Below are 27,669 nucleotides of genomic sequence, written 5' to 3'. Positions count from 1 at the left end.
CCCTGAACCGGTTCTAGGTTACCTCCTTGCTCACCAAGATTGACTGCAGGAGGCAGATGGTCAGGCTGGACTGGGCAAGTGATTCAGGGGCCAAGAATCCAGCCAGGGCACAATTCTTGGACACCATTCTTAGACAGGAGAGAAGGGGGCCAAAGGCAGGAAAAGAACCATCTCAGGGTCAAAATCATTAAGGAAAGATGGAGGGCTCAGGCGGTTAGAGCTCCATGCTCCTAACTCCGAAGGCTGCCGGTTCGATTCCCACATGGGCCAGTGGGCTCTCAACCACAAGGTCGCCAGTTCAATTCCTCGAGTCCCACAAGGGATGGTGGGCTGCGCCCCCTGCAACTAAGATTGAACACGGGACCTTGAGCTGAGCTGCCTCCCACCTTGAGTTGAGCTGCCTCCCGGATGGCTCAGTTGGTTGGAGCGCGTCCTCTCAACCACAAGGTTGTTGGTTTGACTCCCGCAAGGGATGGCGGGCTGCGCCCCCTGCAACTAGAAAACGGCAACTGGACCTGGAGCTGAGCTGCGCCCTCCACAACTAAGATTGAAAGGACAACAACTTGACTTGGGAAAAAAAGGCCTGGAAGTGCACACTGTTCCCCAATAAAGTCCTGTTCCCCTTCCTGTTCCCCTTCCCCAATAAAATCTTTTTAAAAAAAGAAAAAAAGAAAGAAATGTGGACTTCTTAAAAAAAAATAAAGATGGAAACGGGGAGCGTTCGAGCATGGGATCTATGTCGCTGCTGACACTTCTCCCGACGCTCTCTGGGCATCATATACTTGTGATTTTCAAAAAGCTCACAGACTTTCTTCTGCGCTCTGCAAATGCACCTGCCCATTCTCAATCAGACCCACCAGTTCCTGATGCCATAACAGGGCACTGGGAGAAATGGGTTTAAGGAAAACCTAGAGAATATGAAACCCACAAGGAACATTCTCAGGGGGCATCATAGCACGCAGGCTCTGGATTGAACGACACTTCAGCTCTGCTCTTTACTAGCTGGGTAATTTGGCCAAGATACCCCCAAGTAAGTAGTTAGCATGGTGGGCAAGAGGTGGGGCTTCAGAATCTCACTGTCACTACAAATCCTGGCTCTTTCTATTATTAGTAGGGACACTGCACAAGTGACCTCACCTAGCTGAAACTTCTTATCTGTAAAACGGCGATATTAGCTCCCTCTTAGGAAGAGCAGTTTCATAAGCAGAGGGAGTCGGTAAGCATTGCCTTATTTAATCCTTGTGACAACTCTGTAAGTAGTGGTATTATTATGTCCATTTTGCAGGTGAAATAATTGAAGCTTAGAGAGATGAAGTCATTCCCCAAGTCACCAAGCAGGCTATCAAATGGAGCAGGGGGCTGGGAGTCCAGCCTACGGCTGTCTGACACACAGGGTGCTCTTAATCACCGTCAAGGCTCCATCCTGCCAGAGGGCATCAACAAAACAAACTATCATGTGGCCATAAACCACACAGTTTACAAAAGCACAGGGAACTTTGTATGTGAAAGTTGAAGAAATAAAAAACAACAACAACAGGTATCAAATTGCAGCTAAAGTATAAGCTTAACTATGTTAACATATGTACAGAAAAAGACTGGAAAGCAAGAAATATATAGGGGTGATCTCTAGGATGATGGGTTCATACGTGTGTGTTTCCTTGTTAATATTTTTCTGCCTTGTCTATATGTGTACAAACTTCATTACAAAAACTGAAAGCTGCTCAGGGGCCACCTCTCCTTGCACACAGGCCCTACCCCAATGGCTCTGTTTCCAACTCAGATCTCACCCTACTCTTTCCCCTTTTGCCAGCCCCTTCTAGACCTACATCCTGGACTCCTTCCTTTTGCTTCCTCCCTTGTCTGTCTTTAGACTGAGGACAGATGTGTGTTTACCTAATGAAGTTATCAGCGAAACTCTGCCAATTAACCTTCCTTTACCTCAAGATCTGAGTAATTTCTTAGTCAGGAAACTGCCAACACCCTGTGGCCTAATTCTTCCCAGCCAAGCCCCAACAATGCCTACCCCGCAGACGTCTTCCTCACTCTCTGCTGATTTGAACATTTGTATACCCAATTTCACGAGTCTCCTCTTGCCAAGGCCGTTCTCTCAACAACCTTGCCTGAAACCACAGGGCCCCAAATAGTAAGAGACCATTACGAGTCATCATATTTTCCAAGATTACTGTGAAAAAACAAAAAACACTCCCAAACCCTTAGTGTTATGTCAGGTTTGGTACGTAGTATTTCATATGAAACAGTATTTCACAGCACACACATGAAATATGACAAGGCAAAGCAGAGGCACACCGAGAGAGAGATGACAGGAAGCATTGGGCTAACAATGTGTCACGTAAAGTGTGTGCATGAGTATGGCAGAGGAAGGAGGCAGAGGTGTGAGGTTTTGTTTGAAACCTGGCAGTTGAGGAGGCAGGTGGGGCAGTTTTGAAAGGAAGGAACAGTTTGTGAGCTGTCTCGCATCTGCCACATTGATCAACGTTGGCCAGGTGCCTGATTTGCTTCTTAGCAGCATAGGTTCAGGTCCCTGTTTTTTTCCTTGACTAACTTCACTCTGATTATGACAAACTTAGCCTTCCTGCCTCCTTAGATGAAAGATGATGCCACATTTTCAAATAAGATGTCTTTTAAGGTAATTCTACACAAAAATCAAGGCCAGGGGTGTGTAGCTCTAGAGCCCACCCTCCACCCAAAAAAAAGATTAATAAAGAATTGTGTATGAGCCTACAATGATTTTTTTTTCTTTTAATGCAATGGAAAGACAGGGCAGTGAAAGGCAGACTGGGTAAGTATGTAGCAAAATGTGACAGTCAAAAATTCTTTACAGGAGTTCACAACTCTCAAAGAAAAAGATGTATGCACCTTACTTAGTTGATTTTCCCCAAAATTTACAGTTGTGACTAGATAAAGGAAATGGGACTGCGGGGAACTCCAGGTTAAGCCATTAAGTCAACATTTTCTCTGTGGAGTTTACCAGCATTAACTCGTTCCTGTAGGTGAGCGGACTGAAACATCCTTTCAACTCAGGCCAGTATTTTAAGTCATGAATTTTTACAGGCACTTGTCCTATTTATTCTCTTTATCCCTCCCTCTTCGGTGAAAGTAAAACACTGCAGCTCCAAACCCAGGTGGCTTCAGCCTGCTCATCTGGCAGGTAGATGCTGAAAACAGAGGACCTTAGAGCTATGCTGACCCCTACAGGGGCTGCGTCAACAGCTAGGTGGTAGCCAAAGTGGGCCCAGAAGTTACTTTCTCAATGTCCAGACTGTGGCAGTTCAGTACAAAGGCAGCCAACATGAAAATATTCATAACGGAATCAATGAGCCAACATTTTCTGATTGCTGGGAGAGCAGAACGCCTTCCATAGTCTTCACATATGCAGGGCATATAGGCCTATGGGCGTGTGCAGGCACATCTGCCTGTGTTTAGAGTTGTTGGCTTGGACAGAGAAGCAAACATCATCCTTCAAAAGATACAATAACTAGATTTGATTTCTTACCATTACTACCAGGAAGGAAATAGACCTGAAAGTTGTGGAGTGAAGACAGCAGCAAGGCAAGTTTTGCTTCCTGGTGAGGGTTTCCGGAATTGACTCTGCCCTTTGTTTGGCAAGTGTGGCCAATCCTGAGTGAGAGAGCACATCGTCTGGCTCAAATGTCCTCCCTGGCAGGGATTTTGATTCACCACTTGGCCTCCTGAGCCAGTCTGCCTTCAAGCTCTGGCCCGAGACATGTGGTTTGGTGCAAATAACCAGAGGAGTGGACCCCTGATGGCTTAGTACCCTCTAGGGGGGCTTTATTAGAGGAATATGGAAAGGTTCTAGAAGCCAATATTACCTTTGTTTTGGGCCTTGGGAAACCCTCTTCTAGGCATTCGGCTAAGTTCTCTGGAGGTGTCTGTGTGTGAGGCTGGAGAGGGAGGCCAAAATGGACAGTTCCTGACCAGGGAACCCTTCATCCCTCTAGAAACACATGAGGCCTCCACTCTGCCCTTTTCTCCACTGTCCCTGGTGGATTGGCAACACCTTTGAGGTGTGCGGCTGGGGCCATACGCGTCTGTAACTGCTCCTCTGCACCCTACCATGTCCCCAGCACAGGAGATTCCAGGAGTCACCGAAGAACCTGATCTTGGCAGGTTCTCTCTCGAGTCTCCTCTCCTTAGCCTCTGGCCTGCTGGCCTATATCCACGGTCTTCCTCTTGGTTGGACTCATCATGGCTGCCAGCCTAGGGGGTAGTCACCCAGGCTCTGGTATTCAGCTTCTCCCTCAGATGGTTTCTCAGTTCAACCTTTGGATCACCCTTTTGTTCCATCTACCCCAGCCTGAAAATGAGGCCTCAACTCCGCACCCCAACCTCATGTCTGGATGGAAAGACCTGGGCCCCCACTTTGGGAAGAGAAATCTGACAAGGAACCTGGCTTTTCCCTGCTCCTCCCTCTACTCTTCCTTCTCTTTCACACTAGTATAGGAGAGAGCAGAAAGTAGGAGAGGGACAGAGGGAAGGGAAGGTACACCTTGTCACCAAATAACCAAAAGACAAAGGATTCCTAAGTGCCAACAGTGTACCATGCATGCTGCTATATACTGAATGCTAGTCCGCTGAATGGGCCCAAAATTCATATGCTGAAACCTAATCCTCAATGTGATATGTTTGGAGTTGGGCCCTTCAGAGGGTGATTAGGTCATTCAGGTGGAGTCTTCACAAATGGGATTGGTGCTCTTATAAAAGGACCCCAGAGAGCTTCCTCAACTCTTCCACCATGTACCAACACAGTGAGAGGATGGCTGTCTATGAACCAGAAAGTGGGCCCTCACCAGATGCCAAATGTGCTGGCACCTTGATCTTGGACTTCGTAGCTTGCAGACTGTGAGAAGTATATTTCTGTTCTTTATAAGCCACCCCGTATATGGTATTCTGTTATAGCAGCCTGAATGGACTGACACATGCTATTAGGCCCCATGAAGAGAAGCTCAGGGCACAGGCTCTGCCTTTAAGAAGATTGTACTTCAGATGGAGTGATGAGACAGAATCACTTCAGGCAAGAGTATAGTGAATGAGGTCCTGCTCGACTGGAAGAGTACAGGCTGTAAGTACCAACGGTGGAGAGAGAAGGAGCTCCATCGAGGCCATTCAGTGAAGCTCAGTTAGGGCTCCGTCATTAGGCCGTACACTTGGGAAACATTTAATGCTTTGACAATCCCCACCTCTGCACATGAAACTACTGAGAAAACTAAATGTACAGACAAATCATATCATAGGAATTATTTTTCACAATGCTGCTTACTAGAAGCACATATTTGGTTTATTTGGGGGAAAACCGAAAATGGGAATAATTTATTGGGCATCTTTAGAAATTAGGAAGAACAGTGGTTCTCAAAAGGCTGAAGGACATGACTAGGAACAAAAAACTTTAACTGAGAACAGTTTCATAAATTGTGTTGTCAGATAGTGGGGGCTAAGGCAAGAGGCTTCCTAACAACTTTGAAAAGAGAGTGTAGTCACAGTTAAACCAGAAAAATTCACCTACGGAGGATTAGCCATTGTGGGAATCAAGGAAGAGACTTCCTTTCCTGTAAAAATTGGAACCTGCAAAACTTCCGCTGAATGATCTAGAATAATGTGAAAATGAAGTTAAGTAGAATGATCTTAAGATTGGTACTCACTTATAATTTAGAACATGGGACACTACTTGACTGTATCACAATGTGTCTGGAGACTGATACTGAACAGGAAGGGTCTGGTCAGCCATGAAAACAGAAAAATGGAGAGCTGCTGCAGCCAATGGTGTAGTGCTCTTGCAAGCCTCATCTAGGCTTAGCTGAATTCAACATATAGTTTCCTTGGCAAACCTTTCCCTCTGGTGCTTGACGGGGCCTCAAGCTATACCTGCGAGGCCTTTCATGACGACAACTAGTTCCCCTTGTTTCCATTCCTTACTCTCCCAGAAAGTACCAAATAAATGTGGGTTCTTAAAGAATCTGGCTTCTAAGGAATCAGGCCCACAGGGAACAAATGCCCAGGGCAGGCCGACCCATGCGTTCCAGACAGGCTGACATTTCATTTCTTGTTGCAATTTGTAAGCTGGCAACCTGCTCCCAGTAAAGTGTCTGTGAGTTGGCAAAGGTGAGCCTGCATCACAGCCACGGGCATCTTTAAAAATCTTTGAAGGTGGTTTTTTGCGTCCCTGGAGCTAAGAGGCAGACCCTCTACTGTGGAGTGTTCACTAAGGAAACACCCATGGAAACTTTAGCAACACCAAAGTTAGTGAGAAGGCCCAACCTCAGAAGAGCCCTGCAAATCAATTCATGTTAGAACTGTAACATCTCTGGTGATTTGAACAGTTTCTCTTAAAAGGACTGGAGCCTGAGACTTTCTTAAAACACTATTTTTCAGAAGCATTATCTTTCTGAAAACCTATTCTAATTTTTTTAATGACAGTGAAAAGCCGTTTCTGCTGTTCTTGAGAGTCCACATTTCCATTTTCCTTCAGTAATAACGGCAGAGCACGTTCACTGCTTCATTAGAGCTCTCAGAATCTTTAATCTTTCCAGTCTGATACTCAATTTTACCATCCAGGCTCAAAATAAACAGATAGCCATTGAATTTAGGTTCTCTGGTAAATAGCTTACATAATCACTCTAAAATATGCAGCAAGAGATCAACTGGGTGCTCTCTGGAAATATATTGAGGAAAAGCCCCAAAGCATTTTTCACCCTGGTGAGAGAGAATCCACTGAGCACTCTCTGAAAGGAAGACGGCCAGGAATTCCAAAAGGCCCTGTGGTAACTGCCTGAATCCACGGCCTGGAAGAAAATACGCCAGCCTCGGGGGAATGCTTCAGTGATGTCTACTGATTCAAGAGGTCTGCTGTTGAATAAATGCTGTTTGCTGCTGGCTCCCCTAATCATCACAAATCGTCTTCTTTTCTGGGTGAATGACTACAACCCCAGCCACTGTCAAGACGGGATGACATCTGCTGAAACCAGTGGCAGAATCATGTTTCAGACTCTGTCATTCACATGGTGTCTTTGTGTTAATGATTCGAATCATCTTTACACAGTCAACCCAGCAAACGACAGCCCCATCTCCAATCACAGTGCCACCAACTCACCAATACTCTGGGTGCAGCAATAAAGGCTGGTAGAACAACAAATGCAAAGCTGGTTGGCTGGTTTTATAGGCCAGAAAGGATGAAAAAGGATGTAACATTTTGAATTTTTAAAAGCTAAATGTCACATTATACAACCACTTCTCAGCTGTAGGTATTACTTTGTCTGACAGATATGGCTATTGTTCCTCTAAAATTGAGTTTTCTGCTTCTTAAGGACAAGGTTAAAAGACCTATCAAAGAGATGTTGGCTGCTTGTCTCAGGTTGGAGAGATGCCCATGGGGCCCCAAAAAGCGTGCATGCCTCAATGAGCAAGCCAAGATGAGTCCACTCATCACTGACAACTTCACTCTTTCAGTGGAAATCTTCCCTTAATATCTTATGTAACAAAGCAGAGCTTCTACAAAAGTATGCCACAGAGCCTCTCTCACCCAGTGAATTTATTGCCCCGCTAAAATGTGACTGGGGACTGGAAGGCAAGGTGCCACCGTGTAGACAACTGCAGGCTTTGCCCTTTTGTAAAAAGAACAATGCAGACTTTACGTTAGCCTCCAAAATCATATTATACTACCTCAGTCAGAATCAAGAAGGTGGCAAATGTCTAGTAGGACACATGCTTGTTGATTCCTTGGCCAAAGGGAGAAGAGTCACCATGGTCTTGGCATCCAAATGCTTTAGGACGAGACAGCCTTTTACCAGACTCGCAAAGATTGGTGAGAAGAGTGAAACAAGCAGTCTGGTTGGCCCCCTCACCTCCACTCTGGGAGAGGCCTGCTCTCATTGTCCTTTTGGTAAGGTCTGGCAGGTCTCTGCAGCCCTGAACAGCAGACCTGCTGCCCAACTCTAAGTGCACAAAGGCAGCAACCAGGCATACTCTTCACTTCGCATCAACCAGCACGATGGCTAGCCCAGAGAAGGGACCTAGTAAATACAGAGTGAATGAATGAACATAGAACATAATTGTCAGACAGAAGATCCTGAAAAAAATATGAGAAATAACATGAAGATTATGCCATTCTGTGTTCATTTATCTGTACAAATATATTTTATAAAGTGCTAGATTTCTTTTTAAAGGCTATCCATCAAAGTTCTTAGATTCATTTGGATTCCCTTGGGAGCTTACCAAGACACCAAGGTAACTCTGTGTTGACTTGACCAGCTGAAGCAAAACGAACCAGAGTCAGATTTCTATCATTACTGCACAGTTTTAGCTGGAGCCTTCCCACACTTGTAGTAATAGTAATTACAAAGACTGGGATAGTTAATATGTATGGGACGCTTACCAAGAACCAGGTGCTATGCTAAGGAATTCATATGCAACACCTCCATTAAGGTAGGTACGATTATTCTCACAGTTTTACAGTTGAGAATACAAGGCTTAGAGACATTCAGTGAGTTGTTCTTGAACTGAACAAGTAAGTGACAGGGCCAGGCTTTAAGCCCAGGTCTATCAGATGCCACAGCCCAGGGTCTCAACCACTACACTTTCTAAATGTTTGCAAAACTCCATTCCTGTGTCATATTGTTTCAAAACATTTACTATCAAGTTGTTACTAAGTGTTAGCATCTGTTTTTGTCAGGGATGGATTCTGTCAACTGATAACCCGCCACGGCGATCGATCATCATTAGTGAAGATGGCTCAAATGATTTTGCTTGGTGGAAAACGTATGTATCACATGGTGAGCTCTTCTCTGTACTGTGAATTTATTCCCCTCCTAAAATATGGTTGGGAACTGGAAAGTGGGGTTTTCATCACTTAGACAGATACCTGCTTCTATACCAGCACTTCCAACAGTGTAATATGCAAACCGATCACCTGAGGATCTTGTGAAAATGCAGGTTCTGATGTACCAGGTCTAGGGTGAGGCCAGAGCATTTCTAACAAGCTCCAGGTGGTGCTGATAAAGTGTAGTCCATGGACCGAAAACAAGTATCAAGGGTCTAGAAAACACTAAGAAGCAGAATCCAGATTCTCGACCCCAAACTCGATTCTAAGAATAAACTGGTGTGGAACAGAACATCCTTCCGCTAAAGAAAGTAAGTTATCAAAAAGCCTGCAAGGTGTGGTTCTAGGCTTCAAACCAATCGAACCATCTACAGGGCATAATCTCGGTGGGCACTGACACCATCTAGCTTCTTAAACAATTACATGCATTCATCCAAGCAACACATACACCACCAAGTTGTTTAGTATCCTTGGCAACCAATGTTCCAGTATTGTAGCTATGCTTCCCGAATCTCAGCTCCATGAGAATGGTGATGTCACAGTGAAGGCCAGGTTCATGGTCCAGTAACAGAGCCCATGTGGGCATGAAGAGAGCCCAAGCTGGGAAAGGTAGGCAGAAGTCATGTGAAAGTCTGAGCAAAGAGACCTTAGGTGCAGAACAGGATGGATAAGACCAATCGCTGCCTCTTTATAATGTAAAGTGCTTCTAACTTTTCAACATTTCTTGTTACATCCCTGGCAGAAAAACAATACACGTGGAGTGAGGGAAACAGAGATGGATTTGCTCATTTGAACAAGGGCATCTTAAAATGGGTTTCCACAAAGAAAGAGAAAGCCCAGATCAGAGGTGTGTATCTGTACATATGTGGAAGTGTGTACGTATATACCCATATATGTATGTACACACACACATACACACAGTGTAAGGAGATTAGCAGGCCTCCCTCTGTGTCCTCAGCTTCACAATGTGCTTTTCAGCCACGTCCACAATATTGGCCACTTCACCACCCCCAAGGACGTGCTGCTACACAGAATGAAGGCAGTCTGCTTAGCAAATGGAGCACCCAAGGGTTGTTGCCATTTATTTGGGCACTTAAACGGGCAGGTACTGCACCAAGTGTTTCACACACATTATCTTGTTTATTCATGCAACAACCCTACAAGAAGGATCACTGTTGCCAGCTGACAGACAAGGAAACTGAGGCTTGTGGAAGTTAACAGACTTATTCATAGTCACACACTGAGGTGTAAGGCAGGTGAGGGCTCGGAACCTGGGTCCATCAAACTAAAATGCTAGCGCTCTTCCACGTGACACTAAATTCCCCCCACCTCACATCCCAAGCCCCATGAGGGAAGCCACAGTCCTGACAGCATGTGCAGCACTGAGATGAAAGCCATGAAGACTTACATTTCCCTCCTTTTCAAAGTCCGGTGGAAGTAACTTCACGAAGTTATCAGGGAACACTCCTCGTCTGCCGTTGAGCTCTCCTTCCCACCAGCCTACATCGATGCAGTCCTAGGAAACAGGAGAGCAGACAGTGAGAAATGGGGCCAGCACCGTCCAGAGAGGTCTGGCATCCCTTTGAGCGAGGACGGAGGCCCTTTCCTTGAGGCTGTTATCAATGTGACAATGGTTACTAAGACGAAGTCTGCACAAACCCCAAAGTCAGCTGGGAGAACAAAAGCTTAAGTGTGCTAGACTGCTGGCTGGGACTCAAAACCCAGTGCCGCTGTTAGATGCCCTGTCTGAATCAAAAAGATCTTTCTTTTTCTTTAAAGATGGGAAGATTTGTATGTTCTTCATTTTAATTTTATTGAAATAAAATCATTTCATTAACTGCAAATGTGGTTTAGAAAATATCACGTGCACAAATGTCCTCTTTGATTCTCTGTCAAAAATGGCTGTCGAAAAGCTTGAGGAAATTAAAAAGGGCTTTCCGACAGTCAGCCAAGCATAAGGAAAATCACACTTTCTGTAGGCTCATTAATATACAGCTCTCCTTCACCTTCTCCTTTCGATGTGGATGGGACACAGTTGTCATCATGAAAAGCCCCTCCCCCACCTTGCAGAACTCAATGTTTGCTTCCTAAATGAATGAATGAATCTATTCTTCCAGATCAAACCTGCTTCCCTTTGAATAGTCCCTATTTTGTTCATTCGCTCCTCAAACATTTCCTGAGCGCCTACTCTGTGCCAGGCGCTAGGGAGAGAGCTAGAGATGGCCTTTGCCAAACTTCCATCCTGAACTTCATGGCTTCATGGTTCTCTTTATGCCACAAAACCACTTCTACTTTTCCCCATAGCCAATTGGTTGAAAGTCTGATTTGTTCTAGTTTTATAACCTATCGCATGTGTCCTCTGGGTCCGATTCCACTTCAACCACCCCAATCCAAGGCTCAGGGGGCCTGCTGTAAACCTCCTCCCTTGGGCGTTTCTTCCTGCCCAGTATATGTACAATATACACATCACTGTTAAGTGTATGTCCTTGAGTAAAAATCTGATCCTCAGACTGTTATCAACAACTTCCAGCTAAAGCCCCAGATGAGCAAAGGTTTAAAAAAAAAATGCCACAAACACAGAGGACTTTTAGTTACATCTGAATCAGGAAACGCTCAAGAAAGTGAGGAGATCATGTTCAGGGCCCATGGAAAGACCTACTCAGGGTCCCGCACAGAAGCATGGGTTAGGGAAGGGGCCCAGAAAGCTCAAGCAGCAGCTGTGCAGCTGGCCCAGGGCCTGGCTGTAGGCCCCGGAGGACCATGGCTTATATAACTCACTGTGCCTTGTGAGATCATACATCCCAGCCATGTGAGGAACACATCTGACTTTTCAACATTATACCCCCAGCCCATTGCACAATGCCAAATAAATAGTTGTGGGCTCAATGAAGATTCTTTCTAACCCTGAGTTCTGTGATCTCCTGCAGTATAATACTTGGACTGCTACAGGACTAGATTGCCCCTACCTACCTTAACTCGTGATGATTCTACGTAAACATAAGGCCCACTTCAAGTGAGAAGTTCTCACCACATCCCCCGCCCTAGTGGTGTGTTACAGGATACACTGATCCTTCAAGAAGAAATTGTGGGTTTTAGAAATGGGTCCTTAATCACAGACTGTAAATTCTAGCCTCAACCAATACCACAAAACAAAGACATCTGAAGCGATCAACTTCAAATTTACCCAGAATCACTCAAGGTTCAAAAGACTTCCAACATGAGAAAATGCTTATCTTTATTGGAAAATGACAATGAGAAGTCTAGGTAAGTGTTCTGGTCCTGATCCTGTCATAGCCCCTAAACAATCTACCCGCAGTCCCCCAAAGATGGGATTCACTGACAGGGGTGGTGGTGGTGGTGGTGGGCTTCTGAGGTCCTTCCAATCCTGACATGTTATGTCATCAGTGATACCAGAAAAACTTATGAAGCACGTAGGGGGTGGAATTTCTTTACTCCTAATCCTTAGAAATTAAGTCTTTTCCATCTAGAAGGCTATGTTTCTGCGGAAATGCCTTAGAATGCCACTTTCTTCCTCCTCTTTTTCTGGACAAGTCTTTCTCATTTTCAAAGCCCAACTTGATACTCACCTTTAGGAAGGTGACAATGACAAATGCTTTATCTTTTCTCTAACACTCACAACTGTGTTAATTTGCACTTCACAATATTGAATTCAACCAACACCTACTGAATGCAAAATATATTTAAGTTCCTTCTGTAGGCACTGAACATTAAACAGGCAGAGAACATGACCCATAATCCCGGGGGATTTAGAGACTTATATGAAACACAGACACACAATATCATACAAGGTCCTTCTTAGTAACAGGTACCAACCAAGAGCTCTGGTACCAAAGAGGAGAGAATCATTAATAGCTTTTCAAACAATCTTTTCATGTGTGAAGCGTTTGCTTATGTGAGGACTGGACTTCCCTCCACATTCAATTTAGATCACCTGATACAGAATTATGTCTATAAAAGGGACTCAAATATTGTTTAGTGCTAAGCTTCTTTTAAAAGGCTTTCTTTCAAACTTTCTAAATGGTGCAAATTCATGTTTTGCCTTAGCCTTACGCAAACAGTAACTAACCCAAGAACCACAATAATGAAGCCTTTTGCTTCATATGTGAGAAAACAATAATGAAAAATTTAATAAGCAAAAGCATATCCAGAATAATTTTAGAACAAATGCACGTCTCCAAGGGAAAACAATGCATATGACATTATATTTATTATATCTCCCATCGATGGCGAATGGCTTGAACGGCTCATCTATACTTTGCTTCTTAAGGAAAACACTCACAGTTGCTAATTATTGCATAATTCAAGGTAAGAGAGGGTAAGCACGAAGGTAGAACACACTTTAATTGTTCTGATTCGTATTAGAACAAACACAAGGCTCATGAATGAGATAAGCACATTCAGAAAAGAAAATTGCCAGTGTGACTTAGAATACTAAGAGAAGTGAAAAAAGGAGCCTGCTGCAGGACAGAAAATAGCTGCAGGGTCAAGATGTCTGGAGTTGGATGGAGATTTACACAGAACTGAGGCATTTTTTTTCCTATCAATAGAAGCTAATTTAAGAAAAACAGGAACAATTTTGACAGCAAAATGAGAAGTGAAAATAAGTCCTCTTCAAGAAACCAGACAAAAGACCTAGCTTTTTGATGGCAGATGAAGAGAATTGTTTGCATGAGGGCTGTGCTTCCAGAAGTGTAAAAGAGCAACAAATTCAATTTATTTACTAGGGACCTAAAACACACAGGATAGGAAAGGGATTCAGGGGTAAAAAGAAAATCATTGTGTCCTCATGGGGCTCCCAAGCTCAGAGCCTAGTGGGAGAGGTAGACGCAGTGAATCGATATGGCGCAGAAACACTGGCAAGAGTGCTGGGCCAGATTTAAAAATAAGTGAGACTGAGAGAAGCCAGGCATCCTGGAAGGAGAGAATGAGGGCAAGAAGCAAGGCAATGAGAAAGGGCAAGGGCAAGATCACCCAGCAGGAAGATAGAGAGTGGGAAGCTGGGGTCACAGAAAAGAGTATTCAGAATTGGTGCTTAGAGTGAAGGCAATGCTTGCTCCCAGGAGGTCCCCAGCAACATTTACTGAACAGTGAGATGAGGCAAAATGGCACCCATGAGTGACAGGGGCAAAATGAAGGGGCAGATGGTCAATGACCTGTGAGACCAGAATGTTATCACAGTGGAAGTGGATGTCCACAAGAGGGCTGGCAGGAGCTGGATGAAGGCAGGACAATGAGGCAATAGCTGACCACTGAGGAGAGGGGCAGTGTGGCTAAAATACTGGTAGATTTTAGGGTGACCATATAATTTATTTCCAAACCTGGGACACTGTTAATTATAGCAGAGTCACAGGCATAACCTAAGACAATGGTTACCTGAGTGATTTTGAGATTCCAATAAGGATGAGGAAAGGGCACTGGAGGCAGGTGAAGGAATGGTCTCTGAATGAGGTCGGAGTTTGCAGTGGAAAACAGTACAAGATCAGCGTGAAAGCTTCCAAAACCATTAGACAGAAGCTCTAGGGACAAAAGCAGAGAAAAATAGACGTGGACCCTTATCACGAGTCAAGAATATGGAAGAATTATATTTCTGACAAAGAATGTTCACTCTCTACGATCAAGTCCTCAAAATGACCAAAAGGTTTCTCTATGCCTCATCACCAGGCTGATATTAGAGTAAAATATGATGGTTTTCCTCCTAAGATACAAATGATGGGGGGTGGGGGCGGGAGATGAGGGTAAGGGGGATCAAATGTACGGTGATGGAAGGAGAACTGACTCTGGGTGGTGAACACACAATGGAATTTATAGATGATGTAATATAGAATGGTACATCTGAAATCTAGGTAATTTCATTAACAATTGTCACCCCAATAAATTTTTAAAAAAGATACAAATGTTTTTCCTTCGAACAAATGAGTAAGCAGAGCCCTAGACGTGCTGTACTCCAACTTCTAGCTCTGCACTAGCTTGCATTATCCAAGATGTCTCAGAGAGTGGGAAGAGAGCAAACCTGGGCCATCTGATACTTCCGTGGTTCACTAGTGATAAAAACTCTGGGTCTCAGTTTCTAAATACACATGAAAATCTTTGCAAGATATAAAGAGTGACATTGGTATTGTTACTGTCATTATTGTGATTCTATGGAGAAGTCCCAGAGACCTGGAGGGACAATGTGACTGGAAAATCTTCTTAATTAAGCTCACATGCATTTGTCATGTAAGTCAGCGCCATCCTCGGGTTAGACCCTCTGGCGACAGTTCACACAGTTGGAGGAGGGCTGAGGGGAGGGATGCCAAGGCCCCCAGGTGTATCTGAAAAGGAAGCCCTCACCCAGACCTCAATGCCATGCGTTGGTCTGCTCGATTTACCTGAAGGGCTCTGGGGAACATGGCTGAAGTGCCACTCCACACAGCTATCTTATCAGGGACCAGCTAAGAGCTACTTCCTGACATATAATCCGTCAGCAGGAAGTCACCAGGGAGTCCTAGTGTGTCTGCCTCTAGTCTATGCACTTCAAATCTTTAAAAAAGACAAACTTGCCACCCGGCTTACAAATTGGTTAAAAGAATGAGTCATAACTTCATCTTGGGCTCCATTTTGTCAAGAGTGCAAAATAACGTATTAGAGCAGTTTCTTAAACCTGGCTGCACGTTTAGGATCGCTGTGGAATTTTTAAATATCCCAATGCCTGGGATATATACCCCATACCAACCAAATCAATTTATGGGGTGGGGGGAGACCAGGAAGTCAGTGCTTTTTAAAGGCCCCTAAATCCTTCCAATGTGCTGGTTGAAAATCAATGATTTAGACCAGCGCTTCTCAGACTTTAACGTGAACGCTATCCACTTGGGGATCTTGTGAAAATGCCAATTCAAATTCAACAGGTCTGGAGATTCAGCACTTCTAACAGGTTCCTAAGTGAAGTTAATGCTGCTGGTCCATAGACCACACGTGGAGTAGCATGGTTCTTGAAAATGGGAAGCTACTTGAAGACAAGGATCTTATCCTTATATCTTTGTATCCACCAAATGCCTATCACAGTGCCTGGCAAATATGGATTCTGAATAAATGTTGGCTGAATGGATGAATTGATGAATGGCCCAGTCTTCCCCCAGACTATTAATCTACTACTTTCAATTTTCAAACATTAGGAGTGAGGTCAAATTGAACAAGGAAGAGGCAGGCATAGATCAGCTACACGAAAAAGCTTCATCTATATGACGAGGCTTACCTGTTGGTCTGCACTGAATTTATTATTTGTTCATAATTGTGGTAACAACTTAAAAATACCTCCAAGAGGTAGGCCACGTTTTCTCAGACATTATAGGTGCCCCACTTGAATTCAGACAGGAACATGTAGCTTAGAAATGGATATATGGAACGAAAAACTGAAAAGATGAAAACAGGTTCACTAGCTGGTCCAAATGAAAAAGAAAAGCACTCTACCTGGTCACTTCTCCTGGTGGTCAGCTGTTCCTACACTTCCTAGTACCAATTTCCCAGAAGTCATTCAGAGTGGCTGTTTTTCACGAACTTCTCTGATGACTGAGACATCATTCGAGGAGAGAATGAGTGGTGTATAATTTCGGTGTGGCTGTTAAGTGAGCCTCAGTGCGCCCTGGGGGGTCTGACACCCTCAGCATCCCACCAGCAGTACAGAAAGAACTGTTTAAGATTTACTAATGAATGCCTTCTGCACAGAGCTTCAGGGGGACCGTTGAGAGAAAGCTCCATGGAAGCTGGAGCCCAGGAGCACTCAGCTCTGCCTCTGCTTGTTAACACCTCCCCAAGAGATGCAATTATTCTGCATGGCTGGGATTTCTGTTCAGAATTTCCAACCTCTCCATAAGTCAGTTACTAAAGCAGGCTCATCAACACACAGTTTATGAGGTAACGGAAAGAAAAGAAAACTATGGTCTGTTTCAGTGTCAGAAGAAATGCCTGGCAGACCACAGTTCATGTGGAACCCAAGGAGACAGTCCCATGGACCCGCCCACTCAAAAAAATGTCACAATCCAAATGTCAACATCCTGGGATCATGGAGGCTTAGGTAATCATTCATTGTTTTGTGATACTGGGAAGTTATGACCTCAAGGAGTTCATCTACTTATAAAAAATCCTGACTTTTTACTGGGAAATAATGGACCAGCTTTGCTATACTAGCTTCTGATTTTTTCATTTTACATATTGTATAACTGGTAACAAAATACTGGGTAAGTAACAAACAAAAAGAAGTAATCAAGGTTTCTTTTGATCATGCCCATATTAATTGAAACAGGTGTTGATGCTCGAAAATTATAGACAGTCCCTAACTCAACAATGATTCAACTTAATGATTTTTCTCCTTTACAATGGTGCAAAAATAATAGGCATTCAGTAGAAACTGTACTTCAAATTTTGAATTTTGACCTTTTCCCGGGCTAGCGATATGCAGTATGATACTCTTCTTGTGATTCTGGGCAGCGGCAGCGGCAGTGAGCTGGAGCTCCCAGTCAGTCACACGATCACCAGGGTACACAACGGATAGTCTACAGTGGATTCATTGTGTTAGATGACTTTGTGCAATGTGAGCTAATGTAAGTGTTCTGAGCATGTTTAAGGTAGGCTGGGCTAAGCTGTGATGTTCCGTATGTTAGGTGTGTTAAATGCATTTTCAACTTCTGATATTTTCAACTTACAATGGGTTTGCCAAGGTGCAACCTCGTCCTAAGTCAAGGAACATCTGTACTCAGAAAGGCCTTCATGACTTTTATAAGCTATCCATACTGTATCTCGAATTTTCCTGCTTCTTTACACATCTAGTAATTTGTGACTGCATGTTCTCAACAACTGTGCATGCTATATTGTTGAGAGACCTGCTTTCGTTGTCTTCCTTGCAAGAGTATTGAGTTTTGTTATGGTAAGCAAGTTACTTGCAGATCAGCTTGACCGGTCAAATCTTGGTTTTAGGCTTTATTAGGGTAGGTCTAAGGTTGTACTCCTCCTATGGTTGCCCTTTTTGGGTTCTCAATTGGATGCCAGGTGTGTTCAGCAAGGTTTTTCTATTCTGCTTGGCCAGAACTCCCAACATCTCCCATCACTGCTGACCTCTGGGATATCCGCTCAGCAAACGGCCCACGCCCACACTTACTTTCTGCCAGGCATGGTGGAGTCTTACCCTATTGATGTACAGCTTAGCATTTGGCCAAACACTCAAAGCAGTGCTATAAACAGACTTCTGGAGCTCTTTCTTTGTACAGCTTGCTCCTCTGCAGTTCCCTGTCCTGAAAGTTTCAGCCACCTTGGCAGCCCTGAATTACAATTTCTGTTTCTTCTATCCAATGGGTTTTCTATCTCTGTTTAGGCTCTCCTGCCCTGTGCTGCAAATTAAACAGTGCCCCCAGGCAAAAAGCCCGGCTGATGTGGGCCTCACTCTATGCTTCTCTTCTCTCAAGGACCACATCCCTGCGCTATGCCTAAAAACAACTGCTTCATGTATTTTGTCCAATTTTAAAGTTGTCCATGGCAGGAAGGTCAGTCTAACAACCTTTATTCCATCATGGATGCAACCACAAGTTATATTCTCACTTAAAAAGATTGTTCCTTTAATTAGAATGAATTTATTTTATTCTAGGCATAATAGAACTTGAAGCTCTATCTTTAAAAGTCTGAGCTATTTCAAGGTCTAATTCCCCCAAAAAATCCTAGAGAAAGAATTTCTGAAATGAAGATACATACAAGGGTTTCTAATTATCCTGGAGTTTCCTTTGCTAGTCATATACCGTTTTCTAACAAGGAAGGCAAACTATTCCCTAAGGAAAAGCAGAGTCATTGTTAAACATCTTTATATGAACAAGTTAAATATATACAGTAAGTTAGTACCACCCAACTTTTTTAGATAATGGCTCACGTATAAAATAATATTTTGATGACATACTGCTGGAGACCAAACATTGTTGGAGGCTATCGGCCCAGAAGGGGGTTCCAACCACCTAAGGCCCTTCCCATCCACACTGGAGAGCTGAGGGGATAATTACCCTACTCTCCTGTAATCCACTCATAGCGTACAACTTAGGAAATGCTACAGAAGTAACCTTTGAGTCCAAATGTCACTAACTTCAGAAATGAGAAAAAAGCTGAAACCAAATCTCAGGCCCCAGAGAGGGAACAGAGCTTCCACAGGTGGTATGAGAAGTGGGAATGAGGAAGGCCCCAGGGGATTTTCACAGAGGACAATCCAGAGCAGAAGCCCCGAAGGCCGCAGTGTTCACAGCCTGTTTCCCTCTTAGGAAAAAGATGCTTCTACCTGGAGCCTCTTCAGAGAATAGCACCCAACAGGTACTGCCATACTGGCCCAAGGTCACCATTCATATTGGGCATCTCTTGGAGTTGGGGGACACGGCCATATAGTTTGTACATAAAAAATACAGAGGGCGCCCCTCAAAAATGTATACACATTTTAAGAAAGGAACAAACTGTACTAATATTGTAATACTCAATATATACTGATAACAAAAATGACTAAAAGTCATGTGTATACATTTTTTTGGCACGCTTGGTATACAAAAATTGTTTACTCATTAATTCTCATTTGCAGCTTAAATAATCTTAAATCTCAGGAAATGTTTATACTTTTAGCCTTTTTTCTAATAGCAGAATGAAGGACTTTCTACCCCCATAAATCCACTTCAAAACTCAGTGAGCATGAGAAAAGCTGTTTGCAGAGAGAGGGCCTTTCCTGTATATTTGTAATCTGGCTTAAGCATGATGACAGACAATAACACTTGAGGGCATGTGAACAAATCACACACAAAATGCAAATCATTAAGGTAGCGTTTTTACATGTTTTGTCCATTTGAAAATAATCAAGTATACGAAGCTATGTAATGATATGTTTTCATAGAAATGTCTCATTTTCTACTTGTTAGGTCATTTACATTCAGACGACCACTTACATTTTTAAAGCTGTTTCTAATGGTACCTTCGGCTCATCCAGAGCACATGGCCAATAGCATAGTTTACCTCCCAAGGATGTGCATTCTATAGCTGAGTTTTTATTTTTAGTTATGTTTAGAGAACTGTATCGATTCTGCATCTGATTACATGCTTTTACTTCCATTAGAAGGATAGTAGATATAATAAAAAGTCATTTTGCTTCATTGACAAAGACACTGACATTTATAAATATTTATAATCTTTAATTATGTTTTAAAAGATTTTCTTAGCTCCTGCACCACTTCTAGTAGACACAAGGGGATGTAAGGGTGAGGGTGGGGGAGCATCTTCAATTCACAAATAAATGCTGGGAATGAATAAGGTGAAGGGCATGGCTGTGAATCATTATGAAGGTCAAGAACATCTAAGCCAGCTGTAGCAGCTATTGGTAAATTCCGAAATTCCTACCTTCTATCTCCACTCTTCATCAGATAAGTCTACATTTAAGTATTTCTATTAGGAAAACTTATTCCTTGTCATAAAACGTTGTCTGGAGTCTTTTTCTCTATACTCAGCAAATTTAGCTTCTAGGCCTGTGCAGTGAGTGACAAATATAACTCCCAGGTCAGACCCTGACTGGTGGAGTGTGACTACATTTGTTTGCCACCTTAGGGGAAAAGGGGCACAGGGCATGGGGTGGGGAGGGCAGGAAAAGGCTCTGATATGGGAGATTCAAGGTCTGGTATTACCCGGGGTATTCCCAGGAAGACTCAGAACAAAACCAAGGAGCTTGAAATTCGTGCAATTAAATGTAAGGCACTTATTTATGAAACACTGGGGATCAGATGGCCTTATAAGAAAAACAGACCAACCAACAACGTTCTATTAACAGTATCTTTGCAGAGTAAAAGTTTTTAATTTGGCAAAAGTCCAATTCAGCAGGATTTTCTTTCATGGATTGTACTCTTGGTGTCATGTCTAACAACTCTTTTTTCCTATGTGTTCACAAATAATTTTTTATGGTTTACAGATAGATCTACAGTCTATTTTCAGTTAATTCTAGCATAATGTGTTAGATTTAGATTAGGGTTCATTTTTGTTTGCCTGTGGATGTTCAATTGCACCAACACCATTTCTTGAAAAGGCAATCCTTTCTTAAATTTTCTTTGTCCCTTCGTTGATAATTAATTGGCTGTATTTTTATGGATCTGTTTCTAGACATTCTATTTCAGGGGCCAGCAAACTACAGCCCCTGGGCCAAATCTGACCTGCTATCTATTTCTGTAGAGGCCACAAGCTGAGAATAGTTTTTACATTTTTAAATGGTTTTACAAAATAAAAAGAATAATATCTCAAGGAATGTGAAAATTATAGGAAATTCAAATTTGAGTGTCTATAAATAACGTTTAACTGGAACTCAGCCACACCCATTCATTTACAGCTATGACTGCTATCCAATAGTTGCGACAGACTGTATGACCCATAAAACCTAAAATATTTATTCTGGCCCTTTTCAGACAAAAGTTACCAAGCCTTGGTCTAGAATATGAGGGTCCTTATGTACGTCCATGCATAACTTCAGGGACTCTCTGAATGCCACTTATAAAAAAAAACTGCAAGGACAGAAGCTTTAAATAGAAACTCTGAAAGCCCTGAGGAAGGCAGGAAAGGAATGCATGTAATAGCCAGCTACCTTTTCCAACTAGGACTAAAATATAAAAGCCTTACGTAAAATTATTCTTAAAAGGATGCATTTTACTGCACTATGTGGTTAACTATAAAATGGGGGAAATTTTAAGTCTAAAAGGTATTTATTTTTAATGACATTTTTGCTAAATATTTCCATGAATCATAAACGAAGAAAAATATTTGTAATGTGAAAGACGATAGGTAATGTCATGAATATAAGGTATTTTTATAAAAATCAATTGGAATTTCATGATATGTGGGATATAGAAGTGAAAGCAACAAAGGAACGAGACAAAGAGATGAAGAAACAAAACCCATAGACACAGACAATAGTTTAGTGGTTACCAGAGGGTAAGGGGGTGGGGGGAGGGAGATGAAGGTCAAAGGGATCAAATATATGGTGATGGAAGGAGAACTGACTCTGGGTGGTGAACACACAATGGGATTTATAGATGATGTAATACAGAATTGTACACTTGAAACCTATGTAACTTTACTAACCATTGTCACCCCAATAAACTTAAGTAAAATAAAATAAATCAGTGGAAAATGGCACATGAGATTTTCAACTTGAGTAACCATTTTAAAAATTCAAACACCTCTCAGATTAGCAGAGATTAGAAAGAACGATAATATCCAAGGATGACAAGAGTAGGGAAACACATTCGCATATACTCTGTGGGGAGACTAAATTGGCACAATCTTTCAGAACGTCACTTAAATGCCTTTAAAAGGATTACATTTAGCAACTTCCCATCAGGAAATAATAACTGCTAATAATTATACTGCACTTACTATGAGCCAAGGATTCTAAGTGTTTCACCTACTTTAACTCATTTAATGTTTATAACATCAGGAGATAGGTACTATTATCATCCCCATTTCACATTTGTGAAAACTAAGGGACAGAGACAGAGATTGAGCAATCTGCCCGAGGTTACACAAATAGTAGAAAGTGGCAGAAATAATCAAGTGCATGAGGATTTACAAAGAAGGTGATGACTATATACAGCATGGTCTAAAAATAGAGAACAACCAGAAACAGGCTAAATGTAAAAGAGGACTGTGGTACTCCATACTTTAGGATGCTAAGGAACCATTGAACCACACTGCCAAAGATAGTCATGGGATATTTTAGACAAAGAGGGTTAAAAAAAAAGTGTATGTGATATAACCTTCTTTTTATTCTAAAGTGTGTGTGTGTGTGTCTGTAAAAAGTCTGGAAAATATAGCTCAGACATTTAGAGAGAAATCTGAAGGTGGTGAGGTCACAGGTGATTTTGACTTTTCTTTACATTTATCTATTTATCTGCTCTGTCCTCATTTTTTGTCCAAGAGTATTATTTATATAATTTAAAAATATTACTTAAAAGTGCACCCCATGCCCCTCGCCAACTCAGAAACAGAATATTTTAATAAAATGCAAGTGTGAATGTAAAAACTTAGAGATATTTTAATAAGACAGGGGATATACAACTATAATACATTACTTTCAGTTAAATAATAAAGGGGAATTTCAGGGAAAGGACTGACCTTAATTTTAGGATAGTTCAATATACCAAGAAACAACTTCCAGTCATCGAACTTTGTCTTTCCTTCTTCCTACAATAACTTATCATAGCGATAACTATAATTTAACTTTTACATTTCTAAAGCATTTTCAGCCACACCATCTCATTCAGTCTTCACAACAGCCCCCTCGGGGTAATACAAATAGAAAGGTTGGAAATAGAAAATAGAAAGAGAGAGAGAGGTTGGAAATAGAAAATAGAAAGAGAGAGAGAGAGAGAGAGAGAGAGAGAGAGAGAGAATCCCTAATCCCTCATGACACCTGCAGATTTTTCTGTGTGTGACAGGAAAAAAGTATCCCCAGATGCTGTTGCAAGGATTACTGATGTCCTGCCACTAAAGCACAGCACTCTGGAGAGAGATGACAATTAAGCTGAACAACACAGGGTCCCTTTTGACAGTTTTATATCATTTATGGCGGCGCACAAAGCCGGGAATTTGCAGCTAATGCAAACTCATCTTTCTATGAAAAATCTGCAATCGTCACCATCAAAATTTTGGGCTGTCATTGTTTTGACTGTCTACTGGTAAACTAAATAGACATTTTCTTCCATCTCAGGTCCTATGTTTCCCATCCTTATCTCATGTAAAACTGCATGTTGGTGAGCATACACAAGCTCAGTGAGGAAGAGTTTTGATTAAATGCACTATAATATCAGGATTCTTCTCACCTGTCCCACATTCTTCTCACCTGTCCTCACCTGAAAGAGGAAGACAAAACAGCAAACTGTATTCCTTGGGATTGCTAATGCTCTGGGGAGGAGCTATACTGGGGGTGCCAAAAAATGTATGCACATTTTAAGAGATGTTATCTATGTATTACTTTTCAAAGTTATGGTAGCAATGTGTAGTATGACGTTCGCTCAAAAGATGGCGTTAATCAAATGAACACTAGCGTCACCATGCGACAGGCAGGACAGTTAGAGAAAAGGTAGAAGCACCGTTGTTGTTTGAGGAGCACAAGACCATTTTGAGGTGGTATTTGAAATTCGAGAGTGGTGTGGAAGTACAACGACAATGCAGACATGAGTGTACAGCAGAACCTCCAACACGCCTAACAACTGCACGCATTCGTGGTAAGTCTGAGATGCGTGGTGCTGTGAGTGATGTGCACAAGGGAAGATCCGGGAGGCCTCGCACAGCAACAAGTCCTGCTTCTGCTGGGATGTTGGAACAGGTTACACGCTCGCCACAGAAGTCTACCCGACAAGTTTGCTGTAATGAGAAGTGTCTGGGCGCTGATGGTCACCACGTTGAGCACCTCTTGTCATTGCAGAAGTCACACGTGACTTGTATTCATCTTCTGTTATTGGTACATATTGAGTATTACAAGTTTAATACTTTTTTCCTTTCTTAAAATGTGTGTACATTTTTTTGGCACCCTCTGTATTGTGACTTCTGTCTTGACAAAGGACACATACAGTCTAACAAGACAGGCCATACTACAAGAAATACATCCTATGACATAAATGACTCGTTTGCTGAACACTGACATTTTATAAATCTGTGTAAACCCAGATGATCCCAGACCTATACTTAATTTCTTCGTTCACTCATAAAACATGTCCTTCTAATGGTTCTGTCAGCGTGTCATCATTTTCAGGGTGACACCTGCTAATTTACTCCTCATCCTTGAAACCACATCAAATGCTAGCATTTTAGCTGCTAAAAGCTTCAGCCATTGAGAGAGAAAGGGTCAAGGCCAGCGATCTATTTAGCTGATCAGCTTTCTTATACCAAGATGAGAACTTTTCTCAAGATTCCTAAAGCCACTTTTCTCTGAGGAAACATCCTTACTTCCTATGGGCGGGAAGCAAGAAAGGCTGATGACATTTTTCTTGTGAATAAACGTTTCAATTAATGAATTAATAGGAGGGAGGCAGGAAGTGAAAATAAACATTAGAACAAACAAGAGAACATATAATGACAGAATGAGGAGCTCAGGACTCCCACTTTTTTTTTCTTTTTCTTTTTCTTTTTCCCCATGGTAAAAGCAAGCAGAAAACTAAGTGGCACATGGACCCAGAAGAAAAGAGGAAGGCAAAATATTCCGGGCATGGGAAGAAAGAAGTGGAATGAGAGGGCTTCAGGGTAAAAAGAACCAACATAAGCTCTGAGCTGAGCTCATCATTTCCTCTGCACTGATTATCATCTCATTTCTGTAGAGGTGACAATGGAATCAGCAAGTCATGAATGTTCCTGACCCTAAGAGATCAGAAATATGGATACCAAAATGCAAGTGTCAGAAACAAATGGATGGGGTAACAGCGTGGTGATATTGTTTTCCTGATAAAATAATGATAATGTAACTATTTTAGAAAGAAAACCCCACAGGTAGTTGCCCTAGATATTTAGCAACAACAAGTGACTCAATGAGGACACAAGTCACCTCTGGGAGTGAGGGAGCCCCATCTACCACAAGCATCCGACTGCCCCCCAGCAAATTCGGACAGTACCACCCTGCCCAGATCCTAAGTTCAGGATCAGGAGAAGCGTCTGTCCTGGCTCTGCCACTGACTTGCTGTGAGAACCGTTGGTAAAGTTGATTCCACGTTATGGACTTCTGCTTCCCCTTTGTTATCTGGACAGAATACCCACGGTGCCACATGCCCCTCAGGGCTGATGTGAGGCTGCGCTTGGGAGAGATTCGGGAAGAAAAAGAAGTGGTGATGAGGGTCCTGCACTGGGAAGCTGTGGTCATGCAGGTAGATTGAACCATTATTAAGTTGAATGTTCAACCACTGTCTGGGAAAGGAGGGAGGAAAAACACTGAGGCAGCGAAGGAGGAAGTTGGGGTAGTGAGTACTCAGTTCTAACTCTGCCCTCACAGCAGGTCTAGCTCCAAATATTTGGGCTCCTGACTTTGACACATCCCTAGGCAAAGGCGAAACTCCCAGCTTGTATTTTTGTGTGATGGCTACCTTATACTTCTATCCTTCTAAACTTCTGACTTCCCTCTTTCTTTATGATGCATTTATTGGTTTCCTGCCCTGAACAGCAACACTGGTTTATATTCTCTCTTTCCCCTTCCTTCCAACACCACTGCTCCATGTTTTTCGTCAATAATACTATCCATTTTAGTGATGATCTTGATGTTATCAAATAGGCTTATCCTCTTGAAGAAACGGGGGGTTGTGTCTGCTTTAGTAAGAGTCAATGACAGCTACTCAGGAGATCCTTTTTATAAGAAATACCTAAAGACGCTTGTTTACCAACAGGTCGGGTGGAAAGCCCTCTCTCCCAGATTAGGGAAGGCTAGGAGGAAAAGGCCATCACTCTGAGGCCAGGAGGCTGTCAGCCAAGGCCAGGAACACCTCCGCAGCTGGGCTCACTCAGCCCCAAGCAGCAGCAGCCAGAACAAGGGGCACCCTTCAACGGTGGCCGTCATCACAGCAGAGCCCAGCCTAACCTCACCAGGTTGCTCTCAGCCTTTCTCCAGGGAGCTTTTCTGGTTGGGAATCAGACTCAGAGGCTTCTGAACCCTTTCAGCCACCAGCTGAGCACAAATTAGGAAGGCAGGGGTGGGGGCGGCAGGAACACAGACGAAGGAGCTATTTTTGAGTGACTGGAAATAAAAGCTAAACACAGGTGTGTTCTGCACCAGTGTAAATGTTCCCAAATTCACAAGAATTCTTTATAAATAAAGTAAAAAATAAACCATTTGGGTTGCCATATTTCATCCCAGTTTCCAAGGACACAAACAAATAGTTCAGGTCTTTGCACATTATTTCAGGAATCGCGGAGGGCTTAGAGGCACTCCCACCCAAGGTGTCTGACTCATTTTCTAGAAAGCTACAGGAAGTAACAATCGAGGGCTAAAAATGAGGGCAACGCCTGCCCTGTGACTGCTGCCACAGCACAGAAAAGCAGGGCAAAGGAAAACCACCTTAACTGACTATAAAAGGAAAACACAGGCAGAATTTGAGGTAAATACAAAACCTTTCCGGCAAAAGCAATCAAATTTAGAGAGAGCGATTCGGGTCTTTCAGCTCAACTCATACATAAAATAACGAAGCCTATCCAAAAGCATATTAAACAAATGATGGTGAAGCTATTCACTTTACCATATCACCAGCACACAATCACTAACTGAACTTCTGAGCAATTCCTTAACTCAGAGGAAGATGTAAGAATTTTCTATAATATCAGCAGACTCAGACTCCATGTTTCCCACTTTCAGCGGGCAAAATATTTATGGCCCATGTTCTCCCCAAATTCTTGCTGAAATCTCACGCACTGAGAATTCTGAACTCTTTCAGGTAGATTTCTCACCATTGCTACCTATTTCATATCATGCAGCACAATTGGGCCCAGTCACAAGAGTCCTTCCATTCCTGTTTCCCAGATCAGAGAAACAGCACCTGAAGTGGAAGTGACAGTTCCTAGGATTACAGGTACCACTGGTGGATCCGTCCCTGTGAGAGGCATTTTATACCCAGCATCTTAGTAAATCCTCACGGCAGCTCTGTGAGGCCAACTTTGTGACCGAGGAAACTGAGGATCAGAGAGGTTAAGTGACAAGCCCAAAGACACACAGCCAGGAGTGGTGTTGCTGGGATTCAAACCCTGGTTTCTCTGAGCTGGTAGCCTACATGACACTTGTCAATTTAACATGCTGCTTCCAC

At 42.8% G+C, this 27,669-nt stretch overlaps 1 protein-coding gene across 14 annotated transcripts in view; it reads right to left on the bottom strand.

Annotated features, from left to right (window-relative positions):
- The window catches only part of SH3KBP1 (SH3 domain containing kinase binding protein 1), a 324,637-nt gene that overhangs the window by 59,437 nt on the left and 237,531 nt on the right, over positions 1–27,669 (bottom strand). For all 14 annotated transcript variants that reach the window (XM_081043256.1, XM_081043260.1, XM_081043247.1 and 11 more), the window contains one exon: positions 10,260–10,367. In XM_081043256.1, the coding sequence (XP_080899382.1) occupies positions 10,260–10,367 (108 nt within the window). The remainder of the gene's footprint in view (positions 1–10,259; positions 10,368–27,669) is intronic.

The sequence above is a fragment of the Rhinolophus hipposideros genome (assembly GCF_964194185.1).
Source record: "Rhinolophus hipposideros genome assembly, chromosome: X".
In the NCBI taxonomy this organism is placed as follows: domain Eukaryota; kingdom Metazoa; phylum Chordata; class Mammalia; order Chiroptera; family Rhinolophidae; genus Rhinolophus; species Rhinolophus hipposideros.
This window is presented reverse-complemented; position numbering and strand designations above follow the sequence as displayed.